The sequence below is a fragment of the Hippocampus zosterae genome, chromosome 9, assembly GCF_025434085.1.
Source record: "Hippocampus zosterae strain Florida chromosome 9, ASM2543408v3, whole genome shotgun sequence".
In the NCBI taxonomy this organism is placed as follows: Eukaryota; Metazoa; Chordata; class Actinopteri; order Syngnathiformes; family Syngnathidae; genus Hippocampus; species Hippocampus zosterae.
This window is the reverse complement of record NC_067459.1, coordinates 24,331,451-24,348,236: the sequence shown is the minus strand read 5'-3', so window position 1 is coordinate 24,348,236 and position 16,786 is coordinate 24,331,451. Positions and strand designations below refer to the sequence as shown.

The window sequence follows — 16,786 nt, the reverse complement described above, 5'->3', positions numbered from 1 at the left end:
AGGCCGTACCTGCTCCTCGGTTTTCAGGTCCCCAAACTCATCAAGGAAGGCGCTCTCCGAGGGGAACTGCAGCGGCTCCAGGAAGTTGAGCAGGCTGAACAACTCCTCCACTGAGTTCTGCAACGGCGTTCCCGTCAGCAGAACCTTGTGCTCCTACCCCAAGCAGCCAGAACATGGGACCAACAGGAAGGAAGTAACACACAGGTCGCACGTCAGTCTCAAGTCCAGGACTTCCACTTTTCGATAAATCGTCCAATACCGTGATGCTTTTAAACCCATTTCAGACCGACCAATTACTGAAACGCTGATGAACAACAACTTTAGCATTTGAAGACTTCATTCGAGTAACCAGTAACTTTGGACTGACCAAGTTCATGAGTTTGAGTCCCTCCAGCAGCTTGCAGTTCCTGTTCTTCAGGCGGTGCGCCTCGTCGATGACCACGCAGCGCCAATGCAGCTTCTTCAGCTCGGGGCAGTCGGCCATTACCATCTCGAAGGTGGTGATCAGCCCGTGGAACTTCAGCACAGTCGGCGCCGTGTTGCCCTGCCGGGGGAAAAACGAGCACATTCGCTTCATGCTCATGTTGATGAGCGTCTTTGTTTTCACAACAGTGCTCAGTCAAATATATATATACGTATATTTTTTTTTAATCTTGTGCATAAAACGATTAGTATGTCTTACTGATGACCTGAGAGAGGAGTAGACATTTAAATGTGAAACCAAGCAGGACCCCCCCACTTTGTAATTATGTTTGAAGAAGGGCGAGACCTGAGCATCGCGATGGAACATCTCATACTGCAGGATCATCTGGCGGCTGATCTGCGAGCCGTGGTATACGATGACATTCATGCGCGTCCACGTGCGGAACTCGCGCTCCCAGTTGGTGATGGTGGAGAGGGGCGCGATGATCAGGAAGGGCCCCCGGATGCCCATGCTGAACATCTCGTACAGGAAGGTGATGGACTGGATGGTCTTGCCCAGGCCCATCTCGTCTGCCAGGATGCAGTTCTTCCTGCCGCCGGCCAGCGAGGAGGAGAAACGACTCAGCAAACATCCACAAGCTGTGTGTTTCACTTCTAATGTGTGTGTGTGTAAGTGTATAACTGGTGTGTGTGTGTCTGTCTGTGTGTCGTTGTGCTTGTGTGTATCATACGTGTGTCCGTGATACTGTGTCTGTGTGTGTATGTGATGTCTGTGTGTTAGTGTGTCTCTGTCTCCTCATGAGCGTGTGTGCATGTGGATCCGTGTGTGTGTGTGTGTGTCAGTCTTTATGCGTGTGCAGGTGTGAAAACAGTGTTAATGTGCTGTGCATTTGTCAACGTGTGCCTGTGTGGGTGCGAGTCTGTCCGTCTGTCTGTGCTTGTGCGAGCATCTGTCTAAATTGACGTGCGTGTTTGTGACGCACTGTGCAGGTGTGAACGTGTGCAACAGCGCTTGTGTTTGTGTGCGTGAATGCCTGTTCACCTGTTGTACCAGTTGAAGAGCAACCAATTCATGCCCTCCAGCTGGTACTCTCTCAGCTGGTTTCCATTCCGGTAATCTCGCGAGCGCTCCAACTTCTGCCACTTGTCAGGGGGAGGACGCTCCTGAGGACAAAACGCACACTTGTGCTTCAGCATGAAAATATTACACAATGTTCACTGCACGTTTGCTATTCACAACTTGTGAATTGACATGTTTGCTGATTTTTTTTTCCCCGCTTTCCAAACCTCTCCTTTGTCATTTGCTAAAAATTCATCTACTGTATTCGCTGGCTGTCTTAAGTGCTCAGGCCAAAGACGAGTCTACTGCTCTGGCACCATTATGGTCCTTCTTGGGGCCAAGGGTCCCACGGCGTGTTGAAGTACGAGAAGAAGCTTCATTTAGACAGGCCATTGGCAATACTTTGCCGTCATCTCATGGCATCTTCTGTCAATTAAAACCTTTGAGGGTGTGTTGGGGGCTTGGTGCCAATACGTTGCTCTTGACTTACATTGCCTTCAAAAATGGTATATCATTGGCACAAAAGTGATGGACTTGTCCAAGAAAATCACAGTTTCGCAAAGAAATTCAATTAAAAGACTGCATTTGCTCGCATAAAGTCTATCATTGAACATTTATAATTTAAATGACCTAATCATTCAGACACCATATTTACCACAGACACAAACAGGAAAAAAAAACTGCTTTTGCTCTGATCAACATCACAAATGGACAATTGCTAAGGACACACTCAAGTGCAATATTTGTACACAAAAAAAATGCAAAAGTCGACCATAAAAAGTTGCAATTTAGTACAAAAATGTTTCCCTTTGCCTCAAAACCTTTTTGGTCAGTCATTTTACGTTCCCCCACATTGTAAAAGGTCGCCTCACCACATGTCGCAAGTCTGGCGGCAGCTTTTGAATCTCCTCAAACTCTTTGATTTTCTCCGGGTCCAAGTCCTCCTGAAGTTCCCATGTGGCCTCCTCGTAGGACAAGCTGCACCACTTCACCAAGTAGTGCGTCACCTCCTGAACACACAAACAAATGCAGCATATGCGCACGCATGTGTGCGCGTCTCTTTGTTGCGTCACCAACCTCTCCAGTCTCCGTGTCCGTGGTAACGGCCACCTCCAACACCCTGTCCACCTCCACGTAGTCGGGATTAAATAAATCTTCGTCAGGCTGTAAGAGGGTAAAAAAAACAAGAAGAGTAAATCAACGGATCGAAGGACCCCAGCATATGAACGAAATGACACTAAAATAATAATAATAATATTTATATATAAAATTTATAAATATATAATTGTATTTCTTTTTAAAAAATCATTGGCACCGCCCTACCCACTCTTGAGGACTTGCACACTGCAAGAATCAAGACAAGGGCACGGAAAATCCTCCTGGACCCCCCGCACCCTGCCCACCACCTTTTCCAGCCACTCCCCTCAGGCAGACGCTACAGATCCATGCGCAGCAAATCCAGTAGACACTTAAACAGCTTCTTCCCTCTAGCCATTAACTCCTTAAACAGTCACTGACAGTCACTCTTCTTGCACCACAAAATGGTACTTCAAAACTACTGGTTACTCTAAAATGGTTCAATGATTTTGTTGTTTACGATGATACTAGTGCAGCGTGTTATACCGGAGACAAATTCCTTGTGTGTTTCACATACTTGGCCAATAAAGATGATTCTGATTCTGATTCTGATAAGCGCCTTTCAAGACACCCAAGGACACTTTACAATAACAAATGGCTGATTCAGGGCAAAATGGCAACCTTTGTGCATCTTTTTTTTTTTAATATAAAGCACAAGAAGACTCCTTTATGAACTATCAGTGGAACAAGCCAAAATGAGCCCAAAATTGTTGCTTCAATCTCACCCAAATGGTCAACTTCCCGCGTCTCTCGAGACATTTTTGTGACTCGACTCATGATCGACATGGCTTCCAAATAACATACTGTCAAGTCAAACTGTCTTCAGTGGCTGAGTTTTCAAAATGAATCCAGGGGGATGCAGTGATGCTGGCTGTTACCTCGCTGAAGAGGTGTTTCATCTGCGCCCGCTTGGTCCTGAAGCGCTTGATCTTCTGGTGAATTCTGGGATCTTTTTCCAGTTCGCCAAGCGTAGCCCATTTGCAGTGCAGGTAGGAGCTGGGATACAAAGCAAAAAAAAAAAAAAAACAAGGTGGTGATGAACGACTAAAAACACACGCATGCGCACACGTTTATATCTGCAAATTTGACTCACAAGTTTCGGTACTTAACGTAAAATTCTTCCGTCTCCTCGGCTTGCTCCTCTGATAAAGACGATGTCTGCGGAGGAGGCCCCAAAGTCGATGGTGATAATAAAATAATAATGATGAGAAGAAGACGACAAAGAAAAGGAGAAAAAAAACACATCAAACTAAATGCAGCTTACCTCCTTCTTGACTGGTCGCACCGACAGGATTTTCTCGATGATGTTGGCCTCGTCCTCGGGCGGCTCCTGCGGAGAAGACGTCGAAGTTTTGCTTGGATGCGAGTCTTGTATTGAGTAATTTTTTTTCCTCAAAATCTTGTTTGCCTCTTTATCCAAAACATACACACGAAATGTTTATTCTGTATGAACATGTTCTCCATTTTTTTTATGTAGTATTGACATTTTGCTAGATTTTTTAGATTTTATCCATAACAAAAAGAATATGTGGAGAAAATCCACAAACATTTTTACTGTCCAACCACTGTTGAAAGTGTTGTTTTTTTTAATGCAAATGTCTTTTTAATGTTTTTTTTTTGTTTTGTTTTTTTTTCAATTCAAATCTAGTGGGAAGAGGTTTCCTTTGCCATACCTCGGCTTGCCAGGCCAGCGCCGTAGCATTGAGCGCTGCGATGCGTCCCGCTCCAAGGACAGCGATAGTCTCCCCATCGTCGTCCACCACCTTCAGGTCCAAATCCTCGTTGTACTTCCTGCGTTTCACTTGACGGCCCGAGCGCCGCTTCTAAAAGGCAAGCGACACAAATGGCATTCATCTAAGAGTCGTTAACATTGGCCAAAAGAAACATTTTCGAGCGCCAAAGATATTTGAATGGTTCCTTCTGGGGCATTTTTGGCTGTCCGAATTGGTTCGAGTTTTTGAAATATCGATATTTTTGATGGAGTCAAAAATGATTCTCTTTCTGAAACTCAAATACGGAATATCAAAAACCGTAGGCAATTCTCAATCTCGTTTTTGGATTAATTGACATCAAAATACCCTGAATATTCTCTGATTTGAATAGTCTTTCATGAAACCGGAATAATTTTATTTGTGTTGAAACAAAATAAGAGAATTGCAATCATCTGCTTTTATTTTGGAAAAAACAATGCTTTTTTTTTTTCAATTTTACCAAACCTTAACGACCGAACTGAATCACCATTAATTTTTTGGGATTGTCTGTCAATTTGAAACAATGTTCTTTTAATTAATGCGGTATGGTACATAGAGAGTGTCAGTACTGTATAACTTTGAAAGTGAAAACAACCATGGAAGTTCACTGTTTTTCCATTCGATATAACAAGGGGAGCCAGGAGCCGGGCTCACCGTGTTGTCCAGGGGGTCCTGACTGTCCTCTCCGCCCGTGTTGATGGACAGTGAGGTGGTGTCGTCGCTCTCTGCCCCATCGGGGAGTGCCATCGTCTGCTTTCTTCTCTTGGCCTTTTTCTTCCTCTCCATCGGGGCGGCGCCAGGATCTCTGAGGAAGAAGGAAGAACGGTCAAGTTCGCATTATCCCCCACCAGCGCTTTCTTCACTCCATTGGCCTTACCTGGGTTTGCGGCCCCTCTGCTTGGGCACCGAGTTGAGGCCGGGTTTGAGGGCGGCTTGGTTGTGGTTCTTGGGGAGCGAGGCTTGTGGCCTGACAGGCAGGGCTGAGGCAGGAGGTGGTGTGGCTGTAGAACATGAAAGCAGTGTGACATAACATCAACATCAACATATTATGTTGATGTTGTTGCAATGACAATGGATTCCATTTATGTATTTGTATTTCTTATGCTTGGTTTTTTTCCAGTCATTTCTGACTACTTTGTGGACTGTATTTCTTACAATGCATTTTTGACAATATTTTATGCAGGACTTTTCCACTTACATACTGTGTTTTTTCTCTCTCTCTCTCTCTCTCTCTCTCTCTTTGTCTCACACACACACACACACACACACACACACACACACACACACACACACACACACACACACACCTTGATGAGGAGGAAGAGGGGGCAGGATTTTGATCTTGGGTTTCCTCCCTCGTTTTCCAGGCACCTTAACGGGCACCTCTGAAGGAACCGGCATGGGGGGGTTGGGGGCACAGGTGTTTTTCCGCCTGGTGGCCTGCTTGAGCTCAGCTTGAGCGTCTGGGGCGGCATCCACCCTCCCCTTACTCCTGCGCTCCGTCCTCTGTTTCAGAAACAGGACTTGTTTACGAAAACTGACAAAATGGTGAAAGCTAAAATTCAAAACAAAATATTTTGACTAAATTAAAAAAAAAAAGAGCATTTTAGAATGAAAGTACACCTTCTTCACAACCTCCCAGGTACCCATAAAAACCTATAAAATGTGACAACTTTTCTCCATTTTGAATGTGAGCATGTTATTCTAAAGAAATTAGGGTATTTAAAATCAAAAACAGTTAAAGGGAAAATCAGAAAAAAGGAAAACCAATCAAAATGACACTAAAATTAAGCATGACTAGGAAAAAAAATAGCAAGCCTTCTGTAAAAGAGAATATAAATTAAGTGATTTGAAAAGCAAAAAGTGAAAATGCAATCAAAGTACGGTGACCTTATTCGGAAGTAGGGTGGTGACAGGCGCCTCCTTGGCATGCTTGCGCTTCTTAACCGAGGCCTGGTCTCCGCCCTCTTCCCGTTCTCGTTTGTCCTTCTTCTTGCGTTTCTTCCTCACCCTGCCGCCACCGCCACCGCCGCCGCCGCCGTCGTCCTCTTCACTTAGGGAGGAGGGGGGCCGTGGAGCCGCCGCTGCCACCACCAGAGCGGGGGCCTTGCAGTGGTTGGACAGGCCGCCCACAGGGGCCAGAAGTCGGAGCTGGTCTTTGGAGCCCACCAGAAGGTGGCCCCTGGGGATGGTGGACAGCGAAGTCTGCACGTCGCTGTTCTGCTCCGGCGACGCCGACGAAGCTGATGAGCCCGAAGATGGCGACGTGTGCTTCAGGAGGCCACCCAACATCTGAAGACCAACAACAACAAATCATTTCAAATGTCATCGTCATGGCGGTCACCACACTAAAATCTGGACTTGCATTCATCATGCAACTCGTGTTATATCGGATGTTGGGAGTCTACAGGCAGAGCTGTCTCCAAATTGATACGAGTTTCATGCCGCCCATACTGTGACAGTAACCGAAAATGAGGTACCTCAGATGATTGACAATTCCACTCAACCTATGTTACCCTGTGTCGCTTTCCTTGATGTTTAAACTTGTGTTGTGAGGGAAACTGGGCACCAGTGTCCCTTTGCTTGATCTCAATAGTCCTACGACAAAGAGAGCTGTGCATCTACTGTAAATCTCTTTTTTTGTTGATGTTGAAAGTCAGGTCATGTGTCTCCTTTGATATTTCAAGACGTACTACAAAGGGGATGCACATCTAAGAACGGAACTGTCACTCCTATTTGTTTTACTTTAGAACTTTGAAGAGATACTTTTTTTTGCACCCGTGTTTCTTTGATGTTTAAACTCAAGTTACTAAGGAAGTTATGAATATGTTTCTTTTTTTTGCACCCGTGTTTCTTTGATGTTTAAACTCAAGTTACTAAGGAAGTTATGAATATGTTTCTTTCGTTAATGTTTATAATCTTGTGACAAAAGAAGGTGTGCATGATCTTTACAAAAGATCATGCACACCTAATGACAAAGAAATGCATTGCTTTACAAAGCAAGAAATGCATTGCTTTACAAAGCAATGCATTTCTTTGTCATTAGCCTCCTTTTTAGCATTAGCACTAATTCATCTTGATTTGTCATTTATTAGCATAAATATGAGAAAGGTCAACGTGGCGTCGACTGACCAATCAACAGACGTGAAACGTGCCACGTTAACGTCGGGCTTGTACATCCAAGGGATTTCACTGTTTGTTTCCATGGCAACAGCTCAGGAGTACGCCTATCGTACATGTTTTTGGTTGTCGTGTTCTTTTTCCGTTTTTTTTTTTTTTTTGCTATTTACCTTTCTTTTGATGTTTTGTACTCTGTGTTTTGGTGGAATCCTTTAATAAAAATTGACTGAGATGATTTCAATCAATGTCTCTCTCTCACACACACACACACACACACAGGCACACACACACAGAGTGCAAGGAGGGGCATCCAGGCTGTTGCCATGGAAACTGTCTCTTCCGCAGCAATGTAGCGTGGAAAGGCAGACGTAAACACATGGTCGCCATGACAATAGCCTCTTTTTGTTATTCGTATATTATTTCCCAATGATGAATCCGTTTGTGTTGCATCATCCAAATTGGAAATTTTTCCAGCTGTCTTTTATTTCATTCCTGTTTAAGTTCACATAGCCAAGAGTTATGTGTCCTTGCCATTTTGTGTGTGTGTATATATATATTTTTTTATTTTTTTGTATTGGAAGTGTTTCAAATATGAATCAATCAATGGGTCAATATATGGGTCATTTTCCATAATGATTAAGGCATAACATACTGAATTTCCTTTTGAAAAACTATTATTTTTACTGGCATGAGTATTTGACTTATTGGTAGCTGGTATCATTTAAAAGGTAAAAATTATATCTGAGTAAAGCGTTATTTTTGAAAAAAGACTTAATGCCACAATGTATTTGCTGTTATGTGCCCCAAATGTAATTATGAATGTATTTTTGGTTACATTTTAACATATTTTATTTCATTGAATGATACATGGACTGGTATATACACAAATACACTTTTGATCTTTAGTCATTGAAAGAGGCTATATAAATCTCAAGTTATTATTAACAATGGCTAAAATTAGCTGCTACACTAACGCAGGCTCAATAAGCAGAAACACATGTACGTACTGTATGTGCTCACACTTTCACGCAACACTCCAACACCTGCACGTACGCCATAGACACACAATGATTCCTATCACAGCTCACTGCACCTACATGGATAAAGTCCCAAGTTACACCCACACCCACACCCACACACTCCCACACACACGCACACACAATGCGAATCATACGCAGGCAAACACAGCAACATGCTGCAGTGTCGTGGCGTCTGCCAAGCCAGGAAAGACCAGCGAGCACAGCTGCCGCTTGCAGTCGCACAGCCGACGAATCAATAACACACACACACACACACACAAACGGGTGCACACACACAAACACCCCCAAAGAGCGCATCTCTGAAAAAAGTAAAGTGCATGGCTCTGCAGTTTCTGCACTGCTACTGCGGCAGCCACGACGGAGTTTGCATACATGCTAAGCTATCCCTGCTCCGTGAGCAATATTGCCATTCACTGTGCTAAGGGGTAAAATTTTCAACGCTCGAGTATTCATATATATATATATATACATATATATATATATATATACACGGCCCGGTAGTCCAGTGGTTAGCACGTCGACAGTGCAGAGGTACCCGGTTCAATTCCAGCTCCGGCCTCCCTGTGTGGAGTTTGCATGTTCTCCCCAGGCCTGCGTGGGTTTTCTCCGGGTACTCCGGTTTCCTCCCACGTTCCAAAAACATGCATGACAGGATGATTGAACACACTAAATTGTCCCTCGGTGTGAGTGTGAGTGCGCATGGTTGTTCGTCTCTGTGTGCCCTGCGATTGGCCGGCAAGCAGTTCAGGGTGTCCCCCGCCTACTGCTCGAAGTCGGCTGGGATAGGCTCCAGCACCCCCCGCGACCCTAGTGAGGATCAAGCGGCTCGGATGATGATGAATGAATGAACCGCAGGTGGACGAGCTCTACTGCCCAAAGAAAGCTTGGATATGCTCTAGCACCCCCCGCGAGGATTAAGCGGTTCAGAAAATGGATAGACAGATAGACAGATAGACAGATAGACAGATAGACAGATAGACAGATAGACAGATAGACAGATAGACAGATAGACAGATAGTTCTCCACTAGAATTACTGGTTTAAACCTACTAAATACTTTAACATGTCGTCTTTTAAGTGCAACGATTCACCGGGACAACAGAATTCTGTCAAACAAGTGTGACGTCGTCGTATACGTCAGTGATAAATCATACAAACTGAAGCACAGATTAAAACTTTCATGGCAATAAAATCTGTGGTTTTACCAATTCACCAGATTCAACTTTTCAAGGAACATGATATGATTTATATACAACCAAGTGTGCTGCACTTTTTAAACACTGAAATTATCGATAGCTAGCTCGCTGGCAAGATGGCTAGTTTAAAGCTATTGTTTGGAAATATTCCTCTTATAAATATGTCCAAATGATCTGATTTGATTTAAGTCTCTGAAATAGGGCAGCACCTAAATAGTATTTTAAAATTTGATTTTATTAATTAATCAATGAATTGGATTTTTTTTTTAACTAATTTCCATCCCATTCAATTGACATTTTGGTATGCAACATCTGACAGAAAAAAATGTTGACTGCTGTCCAAAGTGAGAACGGACGTTTGCAAATGTTATTTAATTCAATACAAATACCTGCTTTCATGGAGGACAATGGAAATTTCACAGAACATTAACCGTCGAGAAGCCGAAAGGCAAAGGATTTGAACAATTTCATGATAACCCTTTCAGTGACAGCGGTAACTACATTGGACAGCTTATCATGTTACCAGGTGACAAGGTTATCATTATTGCTGCATGAAAGGGTTAAACAAGGTCTCGAAACGATTAGATGCGCACACACACACACACACACAGGTATTTCTTTTGGGGGTTGCTTGGAATGAATTAACAGCATTTCAATTCGTCTTAAAGAAGAAAGTCGATCAACAAAATGCATACAAGGGTAACCAACCTGCTGTTGCTTGTCCTTCTTGTGGATCTTCATTTTCTACGTCGTCACTGCATCTGTCACACACAAACGCGCACAATTAAGCACAAACACTCAACTTGGTGATTGACGCTGGCAAGTCAACATGTTCCAATCAGGGTTTTACGCTGCCAATTCCAATAACGAGATCAGCCGATACCGTGTCCGATACAAAACCCATGAATTCGCTGGAGACTCTCGAATCACGTTGCTACGGTTTGCCGCTCACCTGTGCAGTGTGAAGGGGAAAAAAACACTGAACACAGGAGGGGGGATCGCTTTTTGTGATTGGCAATGAATAGCATTCATCAACATGTGTCCATCGCGCTCATTTCCACGGGAATTGTCCAACCGCGACCGGTGGCCGATTGACCGGAGGACCACTAATACACATGCATACACTTATATTTTGGTGTGATGATATCCGGAAGAGGGGCGGCCCGGTAGCCCAGTGGTTAGCACGTCGGCTTCACAGTGCAGAGGTACCGGGGTTCGATTCCAGCTGCGGCCTCCCTGTGTGGAGTTTGCATGTTCTCCCCGGGCCTGCGTGGGTTTTCTCCGGGTGCTCCGGTTTCCTCCCACATTCCAAAAACATGCGTGGCAGGCTGATTGAACACTCTAAATTGTCCCTCTGTGTGAGTGTGAGCGTGAATGGTTGTTCGTTTCTGTGTGCCCTGCGATTGGCTGGCAACCGATTCAGGGTGTCCCCCGCCTACTGCCCGAAGACAGCTGGGATAGGCTCCAGCGCCCCCCGCGACCCTCGTGAGGATCAAGCGGCTCGGAAGATGAATGAATGAATGATATCCGGAAGAAAATTGGAATCAATAGATCTTTTTTTCTTTTTTTACCCTAGTATGGCTCACAACGCCACTATATGTTGGCAAGCAAAATGAGACTCCAACTCCTCCGAAAGTAAGAAGCGGCGGCATGGCAATGATGTCTCGCCAATGTTTGGCTCAGTGGTGGAGTAGTTGTTTCCTAACCCACAGGCTGATGGTTCGATCCCCGGCCATGTCGAAGTGTCCTTGAGCAAAATACTGAACCCCCCCCGCAGTTGCTCTTGATGCTGCGTCATCAGTAGTTGAATGAGGTAACAGCACATGAGGTGAAGCGCTTTGAGGTAGAAAAGCGCTTTCCGAAACAGTTCCAACAGACACACACACACACACATACACACACACACACGCACACGCGCACACACGCACACACAGACAGTTCCCTACCTTGTAAATACTTGTTGCACTTAAGAATTAACTTTTGAAATGCAAAATGAGAATAAATACCCGCACTGTAAATCGAGATGTAAATCTGTAAATGTACTAGAGTTGTTGTTCTTCAAATTGAAAGTCGAAGAAGAACGATGGCGACTACCTCTCCGTTTCCACAATAAGGATTTACTGCGCATGAAAGGTGCGTTAACCCGCCAGGATTCTACCAATTCTGATTGAAGGTAAACCATCAGAAACTCAAAAGAGACTGAATACCGCCCGCTGATTCGACTATCGAGGACTTTCATCACATCCTCCTACTTTGCAGTCAATGCACCCATTCGGTTTGCTTTTTGAGACCGCATTAATACTGAAAAATGCAAAATTGCATATAAATGAAGCAATGATCACAGTCAAATCCTTGCCGATTTTCACCGTATATCACCTAATTAGATGCGTTCACTGGGTACCTTTACGGCAACGTACCGCCATAACGTTTCTGTCACGGTTCTGCTACAACACTTTTGTGGGTTCTCTCTGTCAAAGTGGTCCACGCCATCACGTGAGCTCACTTTAGCGCCTTGCAAAAGGACGAGCAGTAAATCAACGGCCGTGGAGGCAAACTAGGACAATGGCTTTGACATCATGCGCACACGCAAACAAACAACAGAGTCACATGCGCACATTGCACAAACTCACAATGTCACACAGTCTCACACACTAGCAACATGGGCACAGTCGCAAACACACAAACACACACATACAAATTCTCACACCTACACTCCGCCTCACGCGCGCACACACGTAAGCAACGCGCTCACACAAAAGCACCACATGCATGCAGCAGTCACACACTCAGTCTCGTACATAAGCAACACACACACACACTCACACACACACACGCGCGCACAAGCAACTAGGGCTGGGTTTAATAATTCAATTAATCGAATTCAATCTCCTTTTGATTGCCTAATATAGATTCATAAAACCATAAATTGGTCCTTTAATGAGCCTTTTCACGTCATGCGACATCTCGTCAAATATTAAAACAATATAACGGAAGTGCTGAAATCGGCGCCAACAAGCTCGAAGGCAGATGTCTGGAAGTTTTGTTTGGTTTTAAAAAAAACCCATCAAGACAGCAATGAAGGGAAACTTTGTGAGACAGTCACAGGGATGTTAATGTCATGAGTTTACAGTGTGGTTTTTGCCACTATATTTCCACAGTCTGCTGTTTGGTTGGAAATGCTTTAAAGGGAAAGTCAACCTCAATTTTTTATTTGCAATAAATTGAATGCGTTTGTGGAATGAGTTAAGCAGCAAAATTCACCAGTCCTTGGCCATCGTTAAAATGCATTTAACAATTACAGCAAAAATAATAATGCCACAGGAATGAAGGTACAAGCTGAAAAGTTGAATAGAATTTGAACATACTGTACATCTCAGTAGTTTTTATTTGCACATACCTTAAAGCAGGGGTGTCAAACTCATTGTCGTTGCGGCCCACATTGTAGTTATGGTTTTCCCCCGGAGGGTCGTTATGACTGTGAAAGCATATAAATTATGAATCACCTTCATATATTATTATATACAGAGTCCACAACAAATTGATGGATAAGTAGTTTTGAAATCAGAAGACAGGAATAACAGTTGGTTCCGCTATTGTTCAAGTTACTGTAAAAACATAAAGATATGTTTGCAATATCCCAACACAATCATTTATTAGAAATGGTGATTTGAAATGTATACAAGATGGGTTGCATGCTGGCGCGATTCTTGCAAAGTAATACATATTGCATTAATTAAGTTGGCATGAACAAATATTAATGATCATATTCTGATCACTCGAATTGTGGCGAGCATTGGTGACTAGTCACCTAGCAAAATAATATTTTGTGGCAGCCCTGGTGTCCATCACGATACATATTGATGATTGATTTGTTGCCCAGTCCTAGGTGGAAGGACTCTCGAGAAGTCCACTGGAGAGGGGGCTTGTGGTGAAATAATGAAGTTAAACTGCTTCACTTTTTTAGTTTGAAAGCATTTTGGTCAGGATCATATATAACTACTCAATCGATTTTTTTGTTCATTGTAGAGTGTTATCTTTTGAGACCTGAGCAATGGAAGCGCTTTGTTGGTTATTTTCATTCATTTCTTCCCTTTTGTACTGCAACATTTTGACTCGGTTTTAACTGGTATTAAGATCAGTTAAGGAAGTGCTCTGTTGATTGCTCTGTGTGATTGTGATATGGAAGTTTGGAGGCTGTGCTAGCCTTAAATCCATGCGGCATCTTCGTCCGCCCACCTGGCCAGGTGAAAGTGAGAGGACGCGGGGCGACCAAGTATCTCCACAACAGTTTCGTTTATTTGCCATCTTTCGGGTGACTACGCGTGAATGTATTCGCATGAGAGACGAGCTAGCTACTAGCCAGCTAGCTAGCTAGCTTCCACATCGCTCGGGGGGCTCGAGGGGGATGCTAGCCGACGCGGTGGCTAACGCTCAGCTTGCCCGGCTCCGTGTGTGAGTATCCCGCCAGTGAGGCGCTCGTCACCGGCCGAGGGAGCCTCGAGAGGAGGCGAATGTAATTTAGGAAGAAAATCAAACAAGGCGGGACGGGAAAGAGGAGACCCTGCCCGGGTTGTGTTTAGCTTCTGCCACGTTAGCCACCTAGCTCTGCGGGTCTGCTAGCTCAATGATGTCCCCGCAGCGCGGGGGTAAATACATCCCCGACAGCCGCCTCCTCCTTACACGTGTGGAGCTCCGAGAAAAACTCCGTCCGAGGCGACGCCGCCGACGACGACGAACGAACGAAGCCCGGCCGACCAGCCAACTCGGCACGCCGCTCACCTGCTCCGGCGGCCGCAGCCACGCTCCCTCTCCGCTCAGCCCGGAGAGACGTCCGCCTCCCTCGGCCCGGTCAACGCGAAAAGCCGCCGCCGCCTCCGCTTGCTGCTGCTGCTGCTTATTTCCAAGGACACAAAATCGCCATGACAGTTAGGAAAAATGCATAAAAAATGAGCGGGAGGGAGGGAGGGAGGGGGTGATGGGGAGGAGGGCAGCACGAAAATGGGGGGAGCAGGAGGCGGAGGAGGAGGAGGAGTGCATCAGTGGTGGGATCCACATCCCCCCCAAAAAAGAAAGAGTTGACTCCTGCAGGATGTTGGTGAACCGACTGACTCTTCCGCCGCTGCATCCCCTGGGCTGGAGGAGCCAAAATGGAGCCCAAAAAAGAAGCGCGTGTCTGGATTGATGCGCGGTAAATTGGCCAGCTGCGGCCGCGTGCGTGCGTGCGTGTGCATGTGTGCCGCAGGTAGACGAGCATGTCTAGCGTAATTAGTGTTGTCTGCGTGTGATTGTTGAGTTTACCTTTGACTCACAGGTAATCCCATCACGCAAAATTTCTGAAGGTTCTCGCTTAGATTTGCAACATGTCGAAGTGTCCTTTAGCAAGATACTGCGACCCCAGTTGCTCCTCATGCTGACCCATCAGGTAGGAGGTAAATGCGAAATCAACGTGAAGCCTTTTTAGACAATAATCCGATTGTTATGTATGCCGTGAAACAGTACGGCTGTTACAAGAAAGGAGTCATCATTTGTAAAGAAAACAAGTCGCCAGAGTAAACTCTTGTTCTTTACCTTCGGGAAAATAAAGTTCTACTCTCCCAACAAAGAAAATAAATAGCACATGTCGAGATAAAGTCATATTTTTTGCTGAAATAATTCCTAAAAATGCATCAACCAAAATGTCTGAAAAAGTGGACAACACATGCCTAATACATGAAGGTGCGCACCCACACATATACTGAATGCAAGGAAACACACACCCATCGCTCACCTTGGGCAGCCATGTTGGCTCAGACAAGCCGGTCTGAGGCAGTTGCCATGGCAACTGATGCTGATCTCCTGAGTCGCGCGTGTGTGCGTGCGTCAAAAAACACAAAGTACCCGTTTTGTTGCACGTCATGTTATTTTCTTCGTCCATCCATTTTCTATAGTACTTCCATGCAGCCTCTAATCTGTACCTATAAACACATCAAATATTGTTTGTCAGTGGTCATTTGATGACATCTTGATGGCCAGAATAATCAATTATTTATTAACATTTTTCAGATTTCTCTCTTTCCCTCTTTTTTTTCAATTTTCATCCCTTTTCCTGTCATATATTTTTCATAAATTGATTACGTGAATGTCCCCCTCCCCACTTTTTTTTTTATATTTAGTCACAAAATAACAATAGGGGGCGTCATAGTACAATTGTGTAACTAAAAAGGACTCCTGAGTTCAGTGGGTCACAAACGTTTACCTCATTCAAAATGTGTACAACTGTGTTACTTTGCTCCCTGTTGGCGTGGCACCTCAACATGAAAGATGACAACGTTTTTTTTGTTTTGTTTTGGGGGCGGGGGGGGTTCCGGACTTAAAAAGTGTGACTTTTGCTCCATTGGGTCTTTAAAGAAAGCCTATTACAGGATACCCAAAGGGAACTGTGATACTGCATGGGGAAGTCTGGAGCTGCAGAGAAATACGTCAGAATAGTACATGTATGAGGGCAGCAGAACGATGCTAAAGTGTGCTGTAGCTGTGACAGAAGGTGCAAAGGTGGCAGTGGGACTGCATCAGGGATCAACCACGAGCCCCTTCCTCTTTGCAATAGTGATGGATAGGCTGACACATGAGGTTAGACTGGAATCCGCATCGAACGTGATGTTGGCACGCAACATTGTGAGCTGCAGGCAGGGAGCAGGTGGATTGACTTTTAGAAAGGTGGAGGCCAGCACGGGAAAGGGGAGGAAAGAAGTATGACAGCATATATAGACATGAATGAGAGGGGTGGAAGAGGAAAAGTGAAGGGATAGCAAAGGTGGAGGACAGCAATGGTGAGTGGGGTCAGGAGGTGAAGGGGGGGGGGTCTCTGAAAGTAGTCAAACTTGTTTTGGCAGTGGGGAAATAAATGTGCTTGAAAACATATTTGTGCAGAAAAAAAGACAGAATAAATGTCATAATGCCATAGACATAATGTTTTCAACACTGCTTTTCCTGAACTAGGTCGCAGGGCGGAGGTGCTGGAGCCTATCCCAACTTTCTTCGTGCAAAAGGCAGACTACACCCTGAACTGGTCACCAGGCGC

The 16,786-nt window shown here is 44.8% G+C and overlaps 1 protein-coding gene across 3 annotated transcripts in view; it reads right to left on the bottom strand.

Moving 5' to 3' along the window:
* Positions 1–14,947, bottom strand: part of chd6 (chromodomain helicase DNA binding protein 6) — a 38,008-nt gene extending 23,061 nt beyond the window's left edge. For all 3 annotated transcript variants that reach the window (XM_052076261.1, XM_052076263.1, XM_052076262.1), the window contains exons 1-17: positions 14,506–14,947; positions 13,124–13,201; positions 10,435–10,487; positions 6,262–6,663; positions 5,679–5,877; positions 5,249–5,372; positions 5,026–5,176; positions 4,294–4,443; positions 3,885–3,950; positions 3,714–3,778; positions 3,499–3,616; positions 2,561–2,647; positions 2,356–2,493; positions 1,466–1,587; positions 770–1,013; positions 368–544; positions 10–153 (exon numbers count right to left, since the gene is read on the bottom strand). In XM_052076261.1, the coding sequence (XP_051932221.1) occupies positions 10–153; positions 368–544; positions 770–1,013; positions 1,466–1,587; positions 2,356–2,493; positions 2,561–2,647; positions 3,499–3,616; positions 3,714–3,778; positions 3,885–3,950; positions 4,294–4,443; positions 5,026–5,176; positions 5,249–5,372; positions 5,679–5,877; positions 6,262–6,663; positions 10,435–10,467 (2,220 nt within the window). In that variant the 5' untranslated portion in view covers positions 10,468–10,487; positions 13,124–13,201; positions 14,506–14,947. The remainder of the gene's footprint in view (positions 1–9; positions 154–367; positions 545–769; positions 1,014–1,465; positions 1,588–2,355; positions 2,494–2,560; positions 2,648–3,498; positions 3,617–3,713; positions 3,779–3,884; positions 3,951–4,293; positions 4,444–5,025; positions 5,177–5,248; positions 5,373–5,678; positions 5,878–6,261; positions 6,664–10,434; positions 10,488–13,123; positions 13,202–14,505) is intronic.
* Between the last annotated feature and the right edge of the window lie 1,839 nt (positions 14,948–16,786).